Source organism: Solanum lycopersicum, chromosome 4 (genome assembly GCF_036512215.1).
Source record: "Solanum lycopersicum chromosome 4, SLM_r2.1".
NCBI classification, from domain to species: Eukaryota; Viridiplantae; Streptophyta; class Magnoliopsida; order Solanales; family Solanaceae; genus Solanum; species Solanum lycopersicum.
Window position 1 is genome coordinate 55,955,117 of NC_090803.1, and position 23,782 is coordinate 55,978,898.

General features: G+C 35.4%; 2 protein-coding genes and 1 pseudogene across 4 annotated transcripts; 1 reads left to right on the plus strand and 2 right to left on the minus strand.

The window, feature by feature from the left end:
• The first annotated feature begins 470 nt into the window (after positions 1–470).
• CLV2 (leucine rich repeat receptor like protein CLAVATA2) lies at positions 471–2,711 on the plus strand. The gene has a single exon (NM_001247895.2). The coding sequence runs from the start codon at positions 471–473 to the stop codon at positions 2,709–2,711; it is 2,241 nt and encodes a 746-aa protein (NP_001234824.2).
• Positions 2,712–3,700: 989 nt separating this feature from the next.
• On the minus strand, positions 3,701–15,324 carry ABCI5 (ABC transporter I family member 5). Of its 3 annotated transcripts, none has more exons than XM_004237322.5 (10): positions 14,780–15,324; positions 10,902–11,033; positions 10,017–10,112; positions 9,814–9,891; positions 9,642–9,703; positions 9,412–9,487; positions 9,013–9,120; positions 4,553–4,728; positions 4,387–4,471; positions 3,701–4,127 (listed from the first exon to the last, which is right to left on the minus strand). In XM_004237322.5, the coding sequence occupies exons 1-10, from the start codon at positions 15,020–15,022 to the stop codon at positions 4,089–4,091; spliced, it is 1,095 nt and encodes a 364-aa protein (XP_004237370.1). In that variant the 5' UTR covers positions 15,023–15,324; the 3' UTR covers positions 3,701–4,088. The 3 variants fall into 3 exon arrangements, with proteins under 3 accessions (XP_004237370.1, NP_001353542.1, XP_010319736.1); NM_001366613.1 differs by having other exon boundaries at positions 10,902–11,030; positions 14,780–15,286; XM_010321434.4 differs by lacking the exon at positions 10,902–11,033 and having other exon boundaries at positions 14,780–15,288.
• Positions 11,382–11,508, minus strand: LOC112941405 (U1 spliceosomal RNA; annotated as a pseudogene).
• Positions 15,325–23,782: the final 8,458 nt, after the last annotated feature.

Here is a 23,782-nt window from a genome sequence, read left to right on the forward strand (position 1 = left end):
TCTCGAAAAATCGGTTATACGTTCAAACTTTTGTGACGATTTATTACACATCTAATCTTGTTCAAAATGATATTAATATCCACTCAAACACGCAATCAATAGCTATTATTGATAAGAGATAGTAAATGTTTTATAAAATTAGTTAAAGCGCGCAAAGACGAGTTCAAATACACAATCATAAAAAAGATAAGAGTGTGTGCCTCTCAATAAAATAAGTAGTACTAAAAATGAAAACAAGAAACAAGAAAGAATGTTGGTTCTTTAGTGGTGACTCTCAATGAAGTACCTACTTTCAACTTACTCTCTCTATACTCTCTACTACTGCTACTCAGTACTGATTCCTTTCACACACACTGTGCCCTGTAAACCCTGTCCAGGGACCCCCCATTTCCCCTTTCCCCTTTCTCCTTCCTTCATTACCTTACCTCCAACACAAACACTAATCTTTTTTACACCTCTAACTTACCTCCATGGCAGAATCACTTGTTGAACCTTGTACAACCTCTTATCCCCTTAAAGTTTCAATCTTTATCCTATTCTTCTTGATTTTCCCTTTCTTGAACCCATTTTCATCTGCATTTCCTCTTTCTCATGATACTAATGCAACTGGGGTGTTCAATCTTGAAACAGAAGAGGACATGGGTTTGCTTTTGTTCTTCAAGTTACAGTTTCAAGAAACCCCTTTATCAAGCTGGGATGTTAGTGTTCCTCTGTCAAACTGGACTGGTGTTACCCGGTCTAACCAGACAGGGCGGGTCACTGGACTTAACCTCACAAGGTTTAACTTGTCAGGACAGGTTCATCCTTGTTTGTGTAATCTTACTTTTCTTGAAACCCTTGTGTTGTCTCATAATAGCTTTAACAATTCAATACCTTCTTGTTTATGGAAGTTGTGGAGTCTTAAGACCTTAGATCTTAGCTATAATATTTTTACTCTTCTTGTTCCTAGTACATTTGCAGCAACTATGAGTAAGTTAATTGAGCTTGACCTTAGTCATAACATGTTGAGTGGTGAAATCCCAATGTGGATAGGGAATGTCTCAATGTCACTTGAAAAACTCAACTTGGGGTTTAATAGTTTTCATGGGGATATACCTAAGAGCTTGTTGAATTTGATGTCTTTGAAGTATCTTGATTTGTCTCATAATAGTTTGATGGGAAATGTGGGTGATTTTAACCAAGAATTGGTCACACTTAATCTTGAGTCTAATTTGTTATCGGGTACTTTGCCTTGTTTATATTCGTCAAGAGAATCACTTACACTTCTTAATTTAGCAAACAATTCGATTCTTGGAGGTATACCAACGTGTCTCTCGAGTCTTGGGGGTTTGACACAGCTCAACTTGTCACACAATGAATTACGATATGGTATCTCGCCTAGACTGGTTTTTTCAGAGAGGTTATGTTTGTTGGACTTGAGTTATAATGAGCTATCAGGGAAGATTCCAAGTAGGATTGTCGAGGCATCGGACAAGTCTGGACTACTACTTCTTGACCTGTCTCACAATCAGTTCTCTGGTAATATTCCTGTAACGATAACAGAATTGAAGAGCTTGCAAGCGTTGTTTCTGTCTTATAATCTTCTTGTGGGCGAAATACCAGAAAGGATTGGTAATTTGACCTATCTACAGGTGATTGATCTCTCACATAACTTCCTCACTGGCTCGATTCCTTTGAACATTGTAGGATGTTTCCAACTACTGGCGCTGATACTAAACAGTAATAATCTTTCTGGGGAAATTCAGCCAGTGCTTGACGCGTTGGATAGTCTAAAGATATTTGATATAGGAAACAACAAGATTTCTGGTGAGATCCCACTGACATTGGCAGGCTGCAAGTCGTTGGAAGTTGTTGACTTAAGCTCTAACAATCTCTCAGGATCTCTAAATGATGCAATAACCAAATGGTCAAACCTCAAATTCCTCTCCCTTGCTAGGAACAAGTTCAGTGGATCTCTGCCAAGTTGGTTGTTTACATTTCAGGCTATTCATACTCTAGATTTTTCTGGAAACAAATTCTCAGGATATATACCAGATGGTAACTTTAACACTAGTCCAAATTTCTACAACGGCGACATTAGGAAAACCATTTCTGCAGTACCATCAATTTCAGCTCGAAGCCTGGATATCAAACTTTCACTCGTTGCTGATGAAACTAGTTTGAGCTTCAAGTATAACCTCACAACCACAATTGGAATTGATCTGTCTGACAATTTGCTTCATGGTGAAATTCCAGAAGGTCTGTTCGGATTACATGGTCTGGAGTACCTTAACTTGTCATACAATTTTCTTAATGGTCCAGTTCCAGGGAGTTTAGGGAAGTTGCAGAAGCTAAAGGCACTTGATTTGTCACACAATTCTTTATCTGGCCACATCCCTGAAAACATTACTTCCCTCAGAAATTTGACAGTTTTAAATCTTTCATATAATTGTTTCTCTGGTGTTATTTCGACAAAACGAGGTTATTGGAAATTTCCTGGAGCATTTGCTGGCAATCCAGACTTGTGTATGGAATCATCTGGTAATGTCTGTCAAAGAACTTTGCCTGTAAAGCCAGGGAAGAAATTTGAAGAGGAAATGGAAGAGGGACCATTATCAGTTTGGATTTTCTGTATAAGTGCTTTAGTTAGCTTCTATGTTGGCGTTGTCGTTTTATTTTGTTCATCTCGAACAAGAAGCTGTATTCTGCAAACAAAAAATTTAGCAGGTTGAAAGTGATAAGTGATCACATTGTACAGCAACTTATGAATTGTATCATATAGCAAAACAGCTTCAAGCATATCTTGTTTACTAACCAGCCCTTTTTTAAAAAAAAAAACTAGTTAGCAATGCTTCATGTAGATTTTAGTTAGTTGAAAATGTGATATTTCAATATGCCTCAGAACAGTTGAATGTTGATTTTTTGCTGTGTGATACTTTCAATGGAATAGTTTTTCTATGGCTTTGTCTATTTGAGCTACCTTAACACCATGAAGAACATGCAGGGTCTATAACCACCAAAAGTTTTTTTAGTATAACCATTTTACATCCAGAATGCATAGAATGATTAATTCAGATTCATATTGTGTAAAGCCTATTAAAGGGGAACCCGCTCCTTACCAAGTCATCGATCTTCAAGATTCATATTCCTACATTGCCTCAAATATAATAAACAAACATAGTGACCATTTTTGAGTTAGATTCCAAGCATGTGAATTATCTCATTATCAAATTGTTTGGTCTTCAAGAATAAACTTATAATCTTTTTGTAGTGCCATGGAATTTATTCCTTTCAAGTGTTACAGAAAGTATTTGTCCTAATCCATGGAATAATTTGGTGGTAGTAGTGATTAAATAATCAAAATTCTATAATGTATGTGAAAAAGTAGAAAGAATAGATTCCTCACTATCATGTTATACAATATGGCAGTAGTGATCAAAGTTGCACCATCATGTTATACAACATGGCAGTAGTGGTCAAAGTTGCTATAATGTATATTGCAATGCTGAAATAACATGACAAAAAACATTTCTACGATTCCTTTCTTAACGTTCATTTTCACATTTACATGTCCTTTTAAGGAATTAGGCGTATTCCTCAATTTTTTGTGTGTATTAACCAATGGATCTGACACCGAAGCACCCAAAACAATTTTTCCAAAAACTTTATGAGGACCTACATAATGATGACTTGGAGAACCATTAAGTACACTCACCACCAATTTTTTAACGTCAATTTCCACATTTAATATGAATCACTTATTATGTTACACAATCGATTACTAATCAATTCATTTTAACATGAGACACCTTACTATCAAGTTGCTAGCATTAAAAATGATAAGAGACCAGTTACAAAGATGAATGTGAAAAACAAATAAGAGGGAAGAACAAGAGTAAAATAAAACCAGAAACTCCTTCTATGACGCGCACATTCATGTAAGCAGGCTCAGCAAAATAAGAGCTTCAAGTGTGACTACTCTTTAGGCATTGATCTCTTTTTTGTTGCTTTGACAAGGTCAGCCTTGAAGCACCCAAGTTCAGCTGGTAGGTAAAATCAACGCTGCGAGTAAGACTGAGTACATTTTGTATTTGTTTTGGTTGCAGAAGCTAATATCTAATAGGACCATCCAAACTCCCTGATGCAAACTGACAGACAATGAAACAAACAATGCTTTAAAATCTTCACCTAGAAGAAAACATGTAAATTTACCATGGAATGGATTTCTCTTTATTCATAAATATTCAAATTGATTGAAATTTTCTCTCTATTACTTTACTAAAGCATGGAGGGCTTCAAATAGCCAACTTGAAATCAGAAAGTCTTACTCCTTGCTTGTAACATAAGAAAATAACAGTTCAGTTTTACAGAAACGAAACCTAAAAACCTAACCATGACCATCATTACCTGCCGAACAATAGGATTAGTTGATGTGGAGAACTCATGAGTCATTCCCTGCCAGACAACCTTACCTTCATAAAGAAATATTAGCCTGCACAGAAGGAACCTCAAACTTTACAATGGTTTGTAGGATAAGCAACATAATCATGCCTAAAAAAAGAAGAATCAGAACCTGTCGACAGCTCTTTTAATAGTACTGTGTTGATGTGTGACAACAACATATGATGCAATCTTCCCAGGCTTCCCAAGTGCATCCTCGCCTGCCACGTGAACCGAGCGAATGAGATCTTCTACAACGGTTGATGCAATCGGATCAAGTCCAGCTGTTGGTTCATCATACAAGAGCACCTACTCAGCAATGCATATAACTGAGATTACTTGGTTAATCATGCAGTGAATATATTTCTAAAGTATTATTTATTTTCTAACAGACTAAAAACACAAGGGAACCACTGTAACATCAACATATTCTAATGAAAACGAAAGAAGACATGTAAAACCACAACAGCATGGTTTTTCGTCAAAAACAAAAAATGGTTATATAGGGTATCATGCGACATCATGAAGAAAGTAAAAAACAACTAGCACAAACAGCATCGCTTGATATCAAGTTATTTCATCAGGGAGTACCCAAAACAAATTCCATCAGGAGAGATTGAGCACGCCATATACTTCCAAATACTTGTTTTTAAAGGACACAACCACCAATGCATTGCCCTTAGTTCTATTACCTATATTGCTTTAACAATATGTATTCAGGCTAATCTTAGATGGAGAGACAGAAGAAGATCATAGAACAGGTGCAACATATTAGTCCATCTCTTATGATTTTCACCCTGAGAATTTTCTGTGAGAATATGTTTTTGCTTTTTTGATAAGTAAACTTCTGTCAGAGATATTAAAATGTGATATATTGACAAGCTCAGTAAGAACTGTTAAGGACATACATGAATGGAAATTCCTTTCGACTTAGAGCAAGAAGGCTAAGAGACTCTCTATTTTTTGAGAAATACTAGAACTTTGGATTACTAAAGAGAACTTCATCAGACAACTTACTAAAATGGTTAAAGAAAAGGAACTTACTAAAACGGTTAAAGAAAAGGAACTTACCAAAACATATAGTTTTCATAGTTTCTATTTTGTGAAGTAAAAGATATTGTACTGTCAATCTGAAAGTCAGATAGTTTTCAAAAAACATGTTTTTTTGTCCCCTGTCTACATATTTTCAACATTCTTATAAACCTCAGAAAATCTCACCTTCCTCTGCTACAAACACTCACATAGTCGCACTATCCTTAGCTTCTCCTTCTCACTTCACTTCTCCATCACCTTCTATAACTATGAACACATTATGTGCCCTCATTTCGTATTCTTGGTTTAATTTTTATTCCCCAATGCTATGCTATGTAGGTGGTTGATTTGAAGCATATATCATAAATTTAAATAAAGAAGTCCAACTATTAAGAAGTTAATTTGGCTGCTGCACATAGTTTGTATCAGTCTGAATTAATAATGATGAACTTTTTTTAGAAATTACAGAAAAGGGGCTAAAATACCCTTGGACTAGAGTAATTGGTACAAAACTATCCTCCATATACCTTTTCGCCCCCAAATACCACTGAAGTCAACCTTTTGGCCCTACCATGCCCTTATTTTTAAGGCGTCAAATTTTAATCCCAATTAATAATTTTATTTATGACGTGTCGATTATCAACTGGTAACCCTATAATTAACCTAATTAAACCCCCCACCCATTACCCAGATCTGCCTTCACTATTTGACCGGACCGTAAAATGGTTAAGCAATTTGAAAAACTAATCTTTTTCTTTGATGTCAAAATTATGTCAGAAAATAAACATAATCCTTGCTTCTACACTTGTGTTGGTTATGCGTCCGGGTCATCATGATTACACCTTTTATTTTACGTCTGAGACTTACTACGGAGAGTTGAGAGATAGTTGTGTGTCATCTCGACAAACTCCTCTTACTCCTTTATTATGTTTTTGTTCTATTCTAGAAATAAAGACATTGAGACTTGTACTTCTTTAATCTATTGTAATACTCTTGCTTGTACACGTGACAACAAAATTTTGGGGTTATAGTTGAGTTATGTTATGTTATCCGCATTAATGAAAATATATTACCCTTTTATTTTGTTTTACTTCCGCATTTACTCTTAGTTGGGTTTAGGCTAACTTGTCTTGGTGGGATAAGACAACTGTAATCACGCCCGTTTTTGGGTCGTGACAAGATGTTCTTCCAGCTTCGACAAAACCAAGAATATATTTTGATTTTACCCTCTCTGTGTATGAACAAGTTTTCTGCATCAAATAGTGAAAAAGGCCAGTCGAATAGTGAAGCCGGATCCAGGTAACAGGTGGGATTTTTAATTAGTACAAGTTAATTATATGGTGACCAATAGATAAGCAACACATCACAAATGAAGTTACTAATTGGGATTAAAATTTGGGGCGTTAAAAATAAGGGTATAGCAGAACAAGAAGGTTGATGTCAGGGGTATTTGGAGCGGAAAGGTTGTTGGAGGGTAGTTTTGTATCAATTCAAATAGTCCAAGGGTAATTTAGGCCTTTTTCTCTAAAAATCAGGATGCTAAATGATATTGATAAAGCTGAATTTGACTATAACGTTCTTTTCGAATAGTCCACTTTGTTAATATGGAGGAGGCCAGCCTAGAAGACTCAATTCCTAAAGCAGTCCAGCTAACTCATCCAATCCATCATTATTTGGACATTGTTAAAATGAGTTTCTTAACTTTGAATTTAAGGAGGCTGATTTCCACGCTTAGAAGAGATAGAGGTCTATCAAGCATGCTAAAATTATATTGTTCAGTGCACTGAGAAGTTAAAAGACAGAAAAACATAACTTACTCGAAAAGGAAATACTAGAGTCAATTACACATACAATTCCCGTTCGGATGAAGTTCCAAGTATTGAATAAAACTTCCTTCTTCCAAATCCGTGTAACAAATCGGATATATTTTCTCCTTATGAATTAACCTATTCATTTGTATAGTAAAATTATCTCTCTTATTTCAGTGGATATGAATCCAAATTCTATAATCCCCCATTTAACTTCAAATAATTTCCTTATACTTCAAAGAAAAAACAAAATAAAGAGGCTATATATGAATAGGCAAATACTAGCTTACATAAGATTAAAACAGTCGACTTTTGCATGGATAATTGGTAGCTTTGAGTTCCAATTTTTATTTTGTTTCTTCAAGTATATTATTCAAAGAATACAAATAACATGAAGAGAATAAATTCACGGCTCTAATGACTTATAAAAACAAGAAGGTACTTTGGTATAAAACCTAAAAAAGCAAAATTAATACATAATGGGCAAATATTCTGAATATGCATATTGCAACGGGATTCTTGTGAACAAAATATGAAAGAAAAGATGTATATGTAATATTTGAAACCATATGGGAGATATGTGTTAGACCTACACCCTAAAACTTAGCGTAGTATTCTTAACACGGTAAAACAAAACAAAACAACCAACAATATAAAAGAACCAAAAGAAGACATAGCGAACTGCACTTCGAGAGAATGTGAGCACTTATTACTTGTCACTATATAAAGAAATGAATATACAAACTGTGCATCAACACACCAACATAGTCAGGATAAGTGCCAAAACTCCTTTTTGCATCACAGATTTTTGTAAAACATTTGAAGTTTGTTATTGAAAAACATAGAGCCCTGCATCTTTGAGCAAAGATGAAGACTTTCTTAATTTTCACTCCAGGAAAGGTATGGATATACGACTGTGCGTCAATACATATACGAGGATCAGGATATGCATCATAACTCTTTTGCATTACAGATTTTTGTAAAACATCCATTGAGAATTTGTTTAATGAAGAAGCTATCAATAAATATAACAACATCAAAGACACCTCAAACCCTAGCTAGTTGGGTTGGCTATATAAATCCTCACTAACCATGTCATTACATTTAGACTTGTGGAGATACAAAACCTGTACCGCCAACAGGTACAGCAGAAAACATTTATTGACAATTTGACACTGCACAATCAGCAGTATTTGCAGGTACCCTTTCCTTTTGGTTGCAAATTGCACGCATATAATCTTTATGGAGTAGAATTCATTAAACTTGCCTAGAAGATCAGATGTGAACTTAATTTTTCTTTCCCGTCTAGTATGACTATGAACATAACAATTGGACATCCAACCTTTTACTCTAACAATACAAACAGAATTCAAAGAGTAAGTGTGAACTCATCTTAAACCAACTGCTCATAGTAAATGCTCTCCTGATTACGGAACTATCACGAGGTTCAGTAAAGGTATTTCAGAAGAATGGGAGCATCTAAGTTTATAAACATCACATCCCTTGGACAATTAATTCAGCAGTGCTATATCCACATAAGTTATTCATCTTCTCTTTTCTCGTGTCATTTAGACCAACTTTAAGAGCGAAGTGAAGTGGATAATCCCTCATTTGAAAATATTTTACCAAGTCAGGATCACAGAGCAAGCATGAAGTAAAAAAAATTAACTAGATTAAAGCAATCCAGGTAGCAGAATTACAAATGCTAGCCAAAACAAACTGATGATCATGTCATGAAGCACCTGTAACCTACCTCTGGCTCTACTACGTCTTTGGTGGTATCAAAAATTATAGAACGAGCTAGAGCAACTCTTTTCTTCATACCACCAGACAATTCAGAGGGTAATCGGTCTTCAACTTCCTGCATAGAAACAAAACTGAAATTGGCATCTACGGAAAAACAATCATCATAAACAAATTACTAATGACAAATTCTCTATTCCCTCCTTTGATTAACTCTACCCAAAGAAAAAGAAGAGCAAAAAGCAAGGCATTTCCCTACTGTGTGAGAAAGGGAGATCCTGAAGTGATAATGCAAATAGTTTTCACAGTTAAACTATTTGCAGTGACACACTGTTGGAAACCCGGACACATTTATTAATGTAACAAAAATAGGCATCGTTATCATAAATATTTCCATCATTGTACATACCTTCAAACCAACAGCAGCTAAAGTTTCGGTTACAAGCTGTGCAATTTGATCCTCTGGCATAGCTGAATTCTCATATCTAGAATTCCAAAGAGAAGAAGATTCAGTTAATCTACGTATAAACTGGATTTTCTTTATTTTAATCAGTATAGCTAACCGAAAATCTTCAGAATCCAGTAGAGCTGAGAATTTTTTTTCTTTTTGGAATAATTTAAGCGTTGAGAGTATCTTACAGCAAGAAACCAACATTTTCACGAACAGTTAATGAATCAAAAAGCGCAGCACTCTGAAACACCTGTTATGGAGATGGAGATGTTCACAAGATTACAAAAATATTCAAGAAGCATATCCGTAGAACAACTTTACTGGACAACACAAAAGGAGCTCAGAACATGTATAACTTACTAAGCCAATCCTAAGCCCAGAAATTTCGTCATCACTCACTAATCCATTACGCAGTTTACCTCGGATTAAGACTTCTCCCTGCATTCAATGAAGTCTATTAGCAGACATAGATAACGGCATCAAAATTCAAAATTTTCAGAAATCACACAGCTGTATTTTGAGACATATACACAAGCTATAAGAGAAACATAATGCACACATACTTTATCAGGAGCAAGTAGGCCAGCCATTATCTTTAAGATTGTTGATTTCCCTGTGCCAGAAGGCCCAATAATTCCAACAGCCTCACCATGTCTGATCTGTAACAAAGGGTAAGAGTGGTGATTTACACGTTGTCAGCACTTCCCAGTTCCACCAAATGCAAAGGAAGAGAAATCATAAACATAGAACCCAACACAGGCATGGAAATTAGAGCAATCTATAAGCAACCATCTTTCTTTCCTCAAGTGAAGTTTCCTAACCTTTACCTTAATTGCTCTTTCAATCATAATCCATAGAACTTCTAACAGAAAAATTAGGAAGTACCCCAAATTGCAAGACCCAATAGCTCAAATAAATTGAGAGTCAAAATATTAACTTCACCCTGGGGAACTCGTACTTTTTACAAACCATTCATGATGAATCGATTGGTCTATAGCACATATGTGTTGGACATCAAGATAGATCACTACCTCAAGCAAACTTATGCAAATCTTACCTATAAGGCAAAGATTGCATTCAAAACAGTTTCTAACAACATAAGATGGATTTGCATTAGGCACAAGTAAGAGAGAAAACAATATCAGACTAGCAAACGAAGGAAAGAAAAAGAACCCTTTTACCAACCTAAGAAGTGGGAAGCAAGGCAAGTATCATCCATGCAGGGGAATGTGGAAATTCTAGCTATTTAGTGTCAAAGCATAGAGAAAATTACTCATTATATCAACTTTCCCATCATAACATATTAAGTAGGAAATGATTCACTACAACCAGTCATTGTTTGCATGAAAGCCACCAATATAATATCAGTCACTGAAGTAGAATAGACCGGAAATTAAATGCCCAAAGTGCATACAAGCAGTTGCAAAAGGAAATAAATGAAAGTTCACCTTTAAGCTCACACCTCTTAAGATATGCTTGTCGCCAAATGACTTGCACACATTTCTACACTCAATAAGCACATCTGAGTCATCCTCAGGCTCTCTCAACAAGCTCACATTCTCCGATTTAGCAGATTCCTTCTATTCAAACAAGACGAAGAGCAAAATCAAGGTAGATACAATAAACTAGGCAGGATTCAAATGTTTTCACCATCTGACAAATGCAAAGCAACTCATCTATGTCCTAAAAAAAGAACATATCCAGAAGACAATCAGTTATCTGGTAAAAATAAATTCTAGCAGTAAAGTTTTAGATAAGGCAAAGGTTCCTCATTGAGAACAGTATTATAAAAAATGTCATCTAATGAGATTCCAACAAAGCGGCAAGCGCCAAGCAGTACATATTTACAAGTACCAAAATTTGAAAGGTATCCTAGAAGAGCTCTCCAAAATGAAAACCCAAAACTACATGCTTCTTTGGTTCCTAATGTTATTATGCCATAGGCTTGACCACTTGAGCCAATCTTAAATTGGTAACTCTCCCTGGTGCAGTGGAAGTCACCAACCTAGGTCATGGACCTTCTTGATCACTCGTTGACCCTATCCAGGTAAGTAAAGCGTGCTCCATGGTAGGACTATCTTTGGGCATGAAAATTAACTTTCACACTCTAGTGGATAAGTGGAAGAGGTTTTGACTTAAGAGTATCTAATAAAACAGATACTATTAGCAGCTTTTGCAATGAGAAATCAAACCTTATCACTATTTGAGCACCCATGGCATATTCCAACCAGTTACAACAAGAATCCGTTATTTTTATTTGGAACTGTCCCAGACCAACCTAGAAGTCCATCCACATTCCCCTTAGCTCACCATTGCTCAGTATGTATTTTGCTTACTCAGAGTTCTTGTCTTGGCCTTCTACTACTTCTCTTCTGCTTCTTGTTCTCTCTCTCCAGTTGGTCTTATTTTGGTGCTTAACTTTTTAAGATTTAGTAAGATACCCCACTAGATATGGATATTTTCAACTTTTTCTAGAATGATACTCTGAAAAACTGTTTGGACATAGATTTTTTTTTTTTTGGAAACTGGTAACATTTGTATTTCATATAGCACTTAGGTAGTACTGAAAACCCATATCTAAAAAGGCAGAAACAAAGTATAATCTATCCAAAAACTGAACCTAATCTAAATGGATCCTAAAACATCTATGATTGACTCAGTTTCATTGGAGTAGACATTTGTACACCAAAAGCAAATCAACAAAATACACTTAAGCTTTACTTCCTGCAGGTTGTTGTTCCTATTCTAAAAACATCTATTGTTTCTCCATATAGTCCACCAAATACAAGCAGGGATCACCCTCCATCTTTCTCTGTTTGTAACCCCAACTCCATCCATCTCCCAACTGAATAGAGTTCATCAATCTTGATAGGCATACTCCAAGATATGCCTCTGAGATTAAGGAAAATCTAGCACAACTGCTCAGCAAAGTTGCAATGTAAGTATTGTAAGAAGAGATGTCTTAGTGTCTCATTAGCCTTACCACATAAGGAATATCTGTTGCATAGAGAGATTCCTCTCTTGGACACATTATCCAATGTCAAAACTGCTTCATTGGCTAGTAGCCATGTAAAGCATGCCATTTTGTGTGGCACTTTGATCCTCCAGATTTCCTTCTGAGGCCATTTAAGCCTTGAATGCCACCAAGACTTTTCTGTTTGTATCCTTCTGTCACCTTGTAACTACCTTTGTTGTGCCCCTGCCACCATAAATAATCCTCACCTGTTTGTATAGTGTGTACCTTGAAAATTCTCCCGAAACTTGAACAATTCAAGTATTCTGGGAATTTTCCCGTCATTCAGATTTCTTTTAAGGTTCAGATCCCAGCCTTGTTGTGTCCACATTTCAGCGACAGTCTTCTGTTGGTGTTGAACCATTGTAAAGATGTCAGGAAAACGATCTTTGAGGCTCATATCACCCATCCATTTATCCAACCAAAAACTGGTTTTTCTGCCATTTTGTACCTTGACAGTTGACTGATTACTGCGGAAAGGCCAAAATATTCGGATGGATTTCCAAAGGCTAATCCCATAGGGGGTATTCACCTCTTTGGTTACCCATTTATTTAGCTCCTTATACTTGTTGTTGATCACCCTATACCATAGTGCTTGGTCCTCCTGATAGTACCTCCATAACCATTTCATCTTAAGAGCTTTGCTATAGTTTTTGAGATTGTTGATACCTAATCCACCTTGGATCTTGCTTCTAATGATGTTCTTCCACTTGACAAAGTGAAAGCCTTTTCTTTCCTTATTTTCTTGCCACAAGAAGTTTCTTCTAATTTTATCCAACCTCTGCACTACTGACTGGGGAATATGGAAGATAGGTAACATATATGTAGGGAGAGCGTCTAGAACAGAGTTTATCAGAGTTAATCTACCTCCCAAAGAGATGTATTTTGATCTCCATCTAGTTAGTTTCTTTCACATTTCTCCAATATTAGGTTCCAAGTGTCTATAGATCCAGACTTTGCCCCCAAAACCATGCACAAGTATACTGATGGCAGAGTACCCATCACTCCTCCCAAGGTCTGTGAGAGTTGTTCCATATCAGGAACCACATTAATTGGACATAGAATTGTTACAAATACTTTCTCAAAATCTGAAACTCCAAGTTGTTTTCACAACTTCCTCTCTAAATCACCGACAAAAATTCAAAAACAATTTCAATTTGTATTCATGTCCAAACACAAATCCAATTTTCAAATACCATGTTCAACTTCTTTTTCCAAATTTCACCAATTTATACGTCCAAACACCCACTAAAAAATTATAAAGAGCGACATTCTTTTTGTAACATACTAACAAAGGAAGTAAGACAAGCAAATTGAAACGGAAGGCAGACATTAATTTGTCCATGAGATCAGCAAAATGTGATATTTCTGATTAGTGTTCTCTTAATACATAATCATCATTTTGAAGTACTATTTCTGATTAGTATTTTAAAGTACTAGTGAAAATTAGGGGAAATGTATTACATCCAATATGAAGGTAGTGTTTGTGCATTTGATTGAAATAGATTTTCCTATGTTTAAGACAACAAATGTTGGGAATAGCTCAGAAAGAAGGAACTTTCACCAAATGGAGTCTGAAAGAGAAGTGTGCCAACAAGGCATTAGCATTATGGAATCATTAGCATGAAAAGATAGACATTTCTACTTTGGCACTCTAACTTATACTACATTCTCAATACTCAACCAACTTGCCTAAGATAACCAAAAAATCCACCGCGCATACAGTGATTTCAGTAACTACCTCAATCCTAAATGATTCATGAAGCTCTGCCACATACTACTAGTACTGTAGCTATCCCAATTCATATGGCATTCTTTCTATTTTGGATGACCTAAGATATATATGCTATTCCACTTTCAGAAAAGTTCCATAGTTCTCAAGCATTCAAAATCATTTAACTATGCAAATTTTCACTTTGATGTGATATTTTATATCAAACTAAATTGCGAATCGTTATTTTCTTCTTCTATAGCTAATACAATTGAACCGGGGGTTTATAGAAAACAGCCTCTCTACATCACCTCTGAGGGTAGAGGTAATGACTGCATATACGTTACCCTCCCCAGACACCATTGTGTGGGACTATATTGGATATATTGTTGTTGATGTTGTTGCTATAGCTAATACAATAATAAAAATCCAATTTTACATCCAAAGCTTTTTATCCCATCAAATACCAGAATATAGAATGGAATGAATGGGATACTACAAAGAGAGAGCAATGGAAAATTGGGCTAGCCTCTGGCATATACATAAGAAGAAAATATGTGGATTACAAAACAGAACCCAAAATCAATTCGTTATGGTCTTACATTGAATTTTGTATTGAGAACCCTATCAGAATCAGCAGCTTTGTAGTCCCGAGGTGGTGCAACACAAGCACAAACAGTCCATTTATCCTTCCTATTCGTCAGGGAACGCAGCAATAATGGCTTTCCTAAATCAAAATTGGGAAAAAATGTTTTCATGTAGCTAGAAGAAGAAGTAGAAGCGACACCGTTGCTTTTGCAAAAGTTGACAGCAGGTGACATAACGGAACCCACAAAAGAAACCATTGAGTTTCACCAAACAAAACCCACTTTGGAGAATTTAAGATGGGAAATTCTGGCGCTGACCCAGATCGAATTTGGATTCAAGAACCATGAAATAGATCGAATTTCAATGGGGAAATGATATTGGTCCTTCTCAATGAAAAGGAAGACAGGACATGTAGTGGCTTGAGAAGCTGTGGAATGTTGGGAGGGAGAAGGCCGAAAGCTCCTCGCGCATACCTGGGGCGGTGGTGGGTGGGTGTGTTTGGGTGTTCACTAAAAAACCAACTATACCAAAAATGAAAGGAAAAAGACCATAATATCTCATCGAAAATTAAGAAAAGACTCGTTTAAGTTATTATGTGTAAAAATAATTTTGTAAAATTACAAATATCTTTTAGTTAAAAAATGATGGCACGAATGAGTCTTTTCTCAAACGGCAATGACATAAATAAAATAAATGTTTAACGAATGACATAAATGAGTCATTTCTCAAACTTCAATGACATATTTGAACATTCATATATACATATATATTATAAAAAAAGATTATAATTTTATTATCCATATTATTTTTTGCTTTCCTTACATCTTCATTTTGTATATGGAAAAGCTTTCAAGAGGGATAGACCACATTGGTATCCCACATTTTCTTCGTTGATGATTTTTACCTTATTCACTAGGGTAGACAAAAAAAATATCGAACCATCATCAACATCCTTGAAATAGAAAAAAAAAATATCGAACTATCATCAACATCCTTGAAATGTTTTGGAAGGCCCATGGTCAAAAGTTCAATCTAGCCAAATCAAAATTTATCTTCTCGCAGAACTGCCCCCTTGAGAACAAGGCCATGTGCTCTAACATCCTCAATATCAAGGCCACCAATTCTTTTTGACAGGTACTTGGGCTTCCTCATTTTCCGTTATAGACTTGTCCATGGTGATGTACAATATATCAACGATAACATATAAGCTAAGTTTGGTGGATGGAAAACCAACGTTCTTAATATGACTGGAAGAGTTTTTCTTTCAAAAGCTTCACTAGGATGCATCCCTTCCATGTCATGCAATATAAACAACTCTCTACAAAGACCTTAAACACCATCAATAAAATCTAAAGGGATTTTGTTAGGGGAACAATCTCTGATAAAAAAGGAATGCAAATATAGGCTGAGATATCATCACTAAGGGGAAAAGGATAGCGAATTAGGTCGTCATAAGAGTGAGGTTAAGTTTTTCTTACTAGTATGGAGAATGTATAAGTCCACAACACTATTGGCTAAGATCCTGTACTACAAACCCTTCCATAATGAGAATTTGAGAACATTGTTTAGGACTTGGAATGGCATAAGAAATGATTGGGAGGTATGCTTAAAGGGATCTAGATGGGTGGTGAATAATGGAAGTAATGTAAAGTTCTTTGATGAGAATTGGATTCTTCAGTCGGGATCCATTTGGCAATACATCTTTTGGCCTTTTAGTAGAGAGGACCAATCTACAAAAGTGTGCCTTTAACAATGGGATTTGGAACCTCAACACCCTTTTCATGACCTTTCTTAAAGGTTTCCTCAATAAAATAACTGATAGTTTTATCCCTCCGCTACAACTGAGGAGGATACTCTCATCTAAATTATTACTAACAATGGCATGTTCACGCCCAGAAGTGCTTACAACCTCGCCGATGCCATGAACAACACTGACACTAAAGCTACAAATTCCAGGGATCAAAGTACTAACTTCTCTTGAACTTGGAGGATAAATTTGCCAAATAAAATCAAAACCTTCATCTGGTTGCTCATTCATGATCGATTTCCTACTAGCCAACATCTCCACAACATTAGTATTAATCTAGATAAAATTTGTATATTATGTGGGAGTGGGATTGAAAATATAGACCACATTTTTTTTCATTGCATAGGGTCACCTCCTTTCGGAAAAAATTGCCAATGCCAACAACTTTATTTCGAGTATTGACTCAACTAGGATTAGCACAAGGAATTGAAAAGACAGTTGGGATGTTATCAAAGGTAATGACTTCAACAAATGGATCTCATAGGGAAATATCAACCTTTTTTGCATACAAAGTCTTTGGATTAACAATAATGACAACTTGTTCAACAATAAGAAGCAACATGTCTAGATTGAACACTGTTTTAAACAAGCTACTGAATTCAACCTCATTATTGCTAAAAGCAATATGCCAAGAACATCAAGAAGATTGCCCATATTAAATATAACCCCAAGTTTAATATAAATAGAGTCGTTACTCTAGACCCTAGAAAAAAGGGGCATAGATGGGTGTTTCAAGACTACACGGGTAAATGGGTAAAAAGGCTTCACCAAAACTTGTGCCACAATACCACAATCCAAGCTTAACCGCTAGCTATCCTTCACGAATTAAGAATAGCACTTATGTGGAAAATGCGACCCCCTTAGAAGTTAACTCTGACCAGTCAAGTCTCTATAAAACAGTTTATTTTGAATTCAATTTCTCCATAAGAGTGACTCCGAAAAGATCTTTGGGAAAGACTTTTGGAAATTCATTTAACACTGAAGTTGACTGAAAGGTTGGGCTTTGGACCTAGAATTCTTGACCCAAAACTAGATGACAAATGCAATCGTTAGAAATCATTTTCCTGGCCTTAATGTAAGAGACCGACCTAAAGACGTTGGCTTACTACCTTTCGATTCTATGACAGATTTATCGAGGAACTACAAATTAACGACTCTAGCTCTATAGTGGACCGAGGCATAATAAGAGTATATTTTCTCTATCGAGGAACTACAAATTTTGTTGTTGTCATATTCTTATTTGGGTTGATCGGAGCAATAATTTGATGGTTGACCTGACTGGTCATAACTTAAGCTAGTATCCGAAAAACAACCTAAGATACTTGTTCATTTAGAGAATATGCTGGAGTTGGTGGTGCTTGTTGATGTAAATTCATCGAGCATACATTAGATGTTGGTTAAAATAGAGTTAAACTCTATCTCCCGAAAGCATGAAATAAAGGAAGTTTTTCTTAAAAAGTTTCATTGCCTCACATTCATAAATATGGTGCACTTCATACCAATAAATAAGGCTCTACTTAATAAGGCTTTTATGTTGGTTTTTATTTGCTCTGATTTCTTACCATAAATAGGTTTTCCTTTTAGGAAAATGTTTTGGATTGACTAATTCTTTTTTCTGGTAGGAAAAGGTTTACGACTCTATAAATAGAGGAATGTTCCTTCTAACTTAATCAGCATTGACAATGTAGTCTTAAAGGGCTTTGAGAGTTTTGGTTAGGGGGAGAATTTGTGGGTCACAAGCTTGATACATTATCACTTGTGTGAACCTCCCATGTATTCCGAGTGAATTGGTTGAGGTTGTTTCTCTCTGTATTTTGTACTCTCATATTTATAGTGGATTGCTCATGTCCTTTGTGGACGTAGGTCAATTGACCAAACGATGTTAAATCTTCGTGTCTTTTGGTATATTTCTCGTTGTCTTCTTACTCTTGGTCTTTTGAGGTTTGCTTTGCTAGCTTCTGCGTTTACACCTGCTTATTTCCGATCCTAATAAGTGGTATCAGAGCCAGATTCAATGATGGAGTCAGGTTCAGTGGTTTGATAATCGATGATTGAACCAGGTTAGAAAGAGGTGTTCATCTTGGCGGGTGTAGTTTTAGCTGCAACCTTTTTGACAGTAATGAAGATTTTGTTGGAGAAATTGTTTCAGAGAGGTTCTCTGTGTTGAGACATAAATTTTGCAAAGGAGATTATAGAGAGGAGAAGCAAGTTGTTGAAGATTAAGTGAAGAAGGTGGACAAATTTATTTTGTTAGAAATTCAGGCCAAGGGGGAGATTTGTTGGTTTTTATTTGCCCTGATTTCTTACCATAAATAGGTTTTCCTTTTAAGAAAAGGTTTTGCATTGACTAATCCTTTTTCTGATAGGAAAAGGTTTAAGACTCTATAAATAGAGGAATGTTCCTTCTAACTTAATCAGCATTCATAATGTAGTCTTAAAGGGCTTTGAGAGTTTTGGTTAGGGGGAGAATTTGTGGGTCACAAGCTTGATACGTTATCACTTGTGTGAACCTCCCATGTATTCCGAGTGAATTGGTTGAGGTTGTTTCTCTCTGTATTTTGTACTCTCATATTTATAGTGGATTGCTCATCTCCTTTGTGGACGTAGGTCAATTGACCGAACGACGTTAAATCTTCGTGTCTTTTGGTATATTTGTCGTTGTCTTCTTACTCGTGGTCTTTTGAGGTTTGTTTTGCTAGCTTCCGCGTTTACACCTGCTTATTTCCGATCCTAACATTTTAGACACCCTAGGACATTTTATATTCGATGCTCTAACACTAAGTTAGTCACTATCTAAGCGTACCCACTAGTCATAAAATAATGTTAAGAGTCACAAGTGACCCCAAAATAATGTATATATACACATATAAACACTATCTTAAAATCATACATTCTATAACTTATATTATATTATATTGTATTAACTTTTTCTATATTTTATTAAAAGCTAACTTCTTGTCACATTGATGAGTAGTTACTTCTTCGAAGGTGTAATGATCGGGTTCCATCGTTATAGAAAATCCAACGGCAAAAACTTTTGGGTTGGAAAACTTTTTCTTAGTAACTTAGAATTTTTCAACCTAGTCCAGATTTGGATGAAATCAGAGTCATTAAAATCTAGGGAAATTTGATAATAGTTGGGTGATTTAATTATGAATTTGTTTACATGAGTATATAGATAAGTCATCGTTAAGAAACTCGTACAACTTTACAAAATTAAATTCGGGTGAGTGGAACTCCTGGAATCAATCTTAGCATAAACGATGATTTTGAGTGTCGTTGGTTAAAGGTGTGATATGAAATGAGGATTTAAAATTCTTAAGATAGCTCATTGTTTCCATGCAAGCCGCTGAGACGGGATTTCTACCGCCAGGGCGAGGCCGCTGCAGGGGGGGGGGTGCTGCCATGGCTGGGCAAGTGTGACTTAAAGTCATAAATAAATTCCAACAATATTTTATTCTGCAATTTTCACACTTGAGAGCAAAGGGAAGAACCCAGGGATTTTTTTGACAATTTTTCACCATTCTTGAGGCTAAAGGTAAGATTTTCACTCTCCAAATCCATTTTTCGATCTGTATAAGGTAATAATGGGTATTATCAATGGTTTTGATCTAGAAATTATGGTGAAAAAAGCCGTAATATGGGTATGATGATCATAGGTATGACCTAGGGTTGATAGAATTTTTGATAATCCGGGAAATTAGTGATTGTTTATTGATTTTCGTATTACAAACTTGTTTGTAGACCAAAAACAAGTGGAACAAATGTGGAAAGGAAATGATCAAGTTTCTTAAAGGTTTCAATTCTTTTTCAAGGTAGGTGTTGGTTGTGATTTTATGATTGTGTGATGTATGTTTGTCTTGCTTCATTATGATACATGTACGTATGTGAATGTTGCATTATTGATCACACTTGTTGTAAATGAGATAGATGAATGATGAATACCATGAGTCATGACTTGATTGTATGATCTTATATAAATGTGATTGTTATTGTGGCTTGTTGAATGGATCGAGTGTTGCATTCCAACACACTTACTTGGATCGGTTGCCACGTTCCGACAACATTTCGACATAAACTTTGGATAGGGTACCATATTCCAATATGATAATAATTTGGGTTGGGTTCCATGAGAGGACCAATGATTTTGTTATAATTGTGTATCTTGAGAAATGTGAAACTATACCAACTATTGACAAACCACTTTTAAAAGATCAGTGATCGTCGATCGAATTAAAGGGTGGGCCAGTTATTCCGTACTGCCATGAATTCTCCTTTCGTCTATGTCCACATTTCATATTTAAACTTTTCTAGTTAGTTATTAGTTCATTAGCTTGGGGTTGTGACCCTTCTTGTTAGACTAATGAATCTTGTTAGATGTTTTGATAGATTGATTTTAAAGTTCTAGGCATATTTTCTCAATGTTTAGTTGTTAGACCTTTTGGAGTTTTATGGGAACTTCAGTTTTTAGATATTTAACTTGCTTTTGTAACTTTAATTCCTTAGTATTTTTTATTAAGTTGGTTAGATAATTAGTATAAATGGTTCTCCCACCGGAGGGTTAGTGTGGGTGCCAATCACGATGGTCTGGGTTGCGACAGAAGTAGTGACTTTTTTAACGAGTTATGACATTTTCGAATGGTTGTTATTGTTCTCAAGTGTTGTGACTGCTTACTTTTCTACTCTATTCAAATAGGGCGAAACGTCACGGTGACTCGAAAAATAATGAATTAATTCAATTTTAAAAGAATTTTAAGAATAAACTAATTTTAAAGGAGTCCCACCTAATTGTAGGAATAAACTAGGAAAACATTAAGTGATCTACAAAACCAATTTAATTCTAGGTAAGAGATTCAAATTATTCCAAAGGGAAGGGGTTAGGCACCTTTCAGAACCCACAAATGTGGGTCTCGACTGAATTTTTTTTTTCAAATTGAGGAGGTGAATAAAATAATGTAGAAGTATAATAAACATTCAATATGCACAAATAATAAAATAAAAAAAAAATAAGAAACGGCCTAAAGTTTGCCTAACGTCAATATATATACAAAATATTGAATAAAAAGTATGATTCGAACTACATTCGAATAATTTCAAGGAGAATCACCTCCGGGTACCTGTAAAGGGTGGGGGTCTAGAAACTTAGCCTCAAGAATAGAACTCAAATTACCGAACCCTAAAACATAAGAGATACTTCATGATACATAAACTGTAAACACAAGAGAAAATATCACAATCATAAGAAAAATCTCCAATATAACATCATATAAGCATTATGCAACCCCGACCCTTCATATCATAGAAGAACTACTTCTCAAGTAACCTTAAAGAGTACTTGTGCAATTCATGGATAAGTCCCAATAATCCCATTCATGCTAAGTACACCCTTTGGCCATCATAATCATACTTACCATCTTATGCTCTCAACCTTAGCTTGATTCTCATAATCAAGGGAACCATTACTTTTAGTCAATCATAACATAACAATGAAGGCGACTACAACACAATCCTATCTAAACATACATCATATAACAAAACACTTTGTTAAATGACCTTAAGTCATACTTGTGCAATGCAAGAATAAGACCTCATAATTCTACCCATGGTAAGTATCACTTTTTAGGTTCTCATACTCATACTTCTTGATTTGGAGACTTGACTCCCTTTTATTACATAAGGACCCTAGGATATACTTCTTTAAGTACATCTTAGTCCCTCGTCTTTACTTTTGAACACTATGAAATACTAATGAAAGCATATGTAAGTTCATTATGTTTGAACAGTTGGAGTTGCTTATTTAAACATGTCTTAGTTCATTATTAACATGGAACACTTTGAGATACTCAAATATGTCTTAGTTCCATAATTATCTTTCATTAGTTGGGAAAATAGCCTTAAGCGACATAGGACCACATGAGCTATCACATGATCCCTTTCGATGTTACCCACACCGAGAAGGGTTGGTCTACTTTTCTAGGGTAGAAACAGTTTGTTATCTTAGTTGGACCCACTAGCTAACCTTCCTACGATGCACATAGTTATAGGATACAGAGATTTGTACTAGTAAACCCGAACTCCACTTGTAAGGGACTCTATCTCATGAGATATACTTTGGGAAACCCGGACTCTACTTCTAAGAGCTCCCATCTTGGAAGCCAGATTCAACTAGGTAAAAACTTCCATCTCAATTTAATATCCACTCGTTTCTAGGCATACAACCTGGAAGATAATTTATTAAGTCTTACTTTATTCATTACTCATGGATAGATTTCCTTGATAACCCATCAAAGTTTTCAAGTGCTTTTATCACTTTATGCATTTAAACATTCTTAATTTAACATATTAGTTTTACTCTCAAAGCCCTAACAATAAACACTCATGACTACAAGCCCTACTCTCAAAGCTTTACTTCTTACCAACATCATTCATACATAGATTTCAAGGCATTCTAATCACATTCTTCATTATCAAGTGATTCTAGTCATAAATCATCATAAAAGTTCAACTTCAAGCTTTACTTGTCATGATTCATTATATATACTATAATCTAATTCAATTCATGTCTACAAGCTTTCATTTATGATCAATTACTTTACAAGTCATCAATTTTAGAAGATCATCTATGATCCTTAATTTCACCTTTCACGGCATAAACCCATATTACTATAATTTTATCAATTAGACTAGGATTAACCATAGAAAACATATAATATCATTATTCAATACTAAAATAATCACAAACAAGTAATGTCCACTCAATTGAATTAATACTCAACACTACCCATAATATAGGAAGAAAAACTCAAGCTAGAATTGGGATTCATCTTCACAATTGGGGGAAATCTAGGGAACTCCATGGAATGGAAAAATGCAAGGATGAATAAGCTATCATACGTTAATTATAAAGCCCTCACAATGCTTGCAACAATGGAGGAATTTTCCTAACTTGCTTTTCTTCTTCTTCTTCTTTGCTTCATGGAGAGAGAATTTCTTGAAGTCAATTGGGTCTCTTTAGTGAATTATATAATGACTAGGATTAATGTATTTAGGGGTCTATTAGCTTTATGTAGGTGACCTAATTACTAATAAAACAAACCCACTTAATAACCAATCATGGGTGGGCTGTCTTTTGGGCAGATTTGGTGGTTTGCTAGGGTCCTCTTTAAGGACATTTGATGGATCCTTGGGGAGTCGTACCTTGATGTTTAAT

Bases quoted from the DNA above. Each gene is read 5' to 3' on its own strand.
- CLV2 (NM_001247895.2), top strand. From the start codon at position 471: ATGGCAGAATCACTTGTTGAACCTTGTACAACCTCTTATCCCCTTAAA.
- ABCI5 (XM_004237322.5), bottom strand. From the start codon at position 15,022: ATGGTTTCTTTTGTGGGTTCCGTTATGTCACCTGCTGTCAACTTTTGC. The intron at 9,892-10,016 runs GTATGTGTGCAT...CATTGAATGCAG, and splicing joins GCCTACTTGCTCCTGATAAA to GGAGAAGTCTTAATCCGAGG. The intron at 4,729-9,012 runs GTAGGTTACAGG...ATTGCTGAGTAG, and splicing joins AAGACGTAGTAGAGCCAGAG to GTGCTCTTGTATGATGAACC.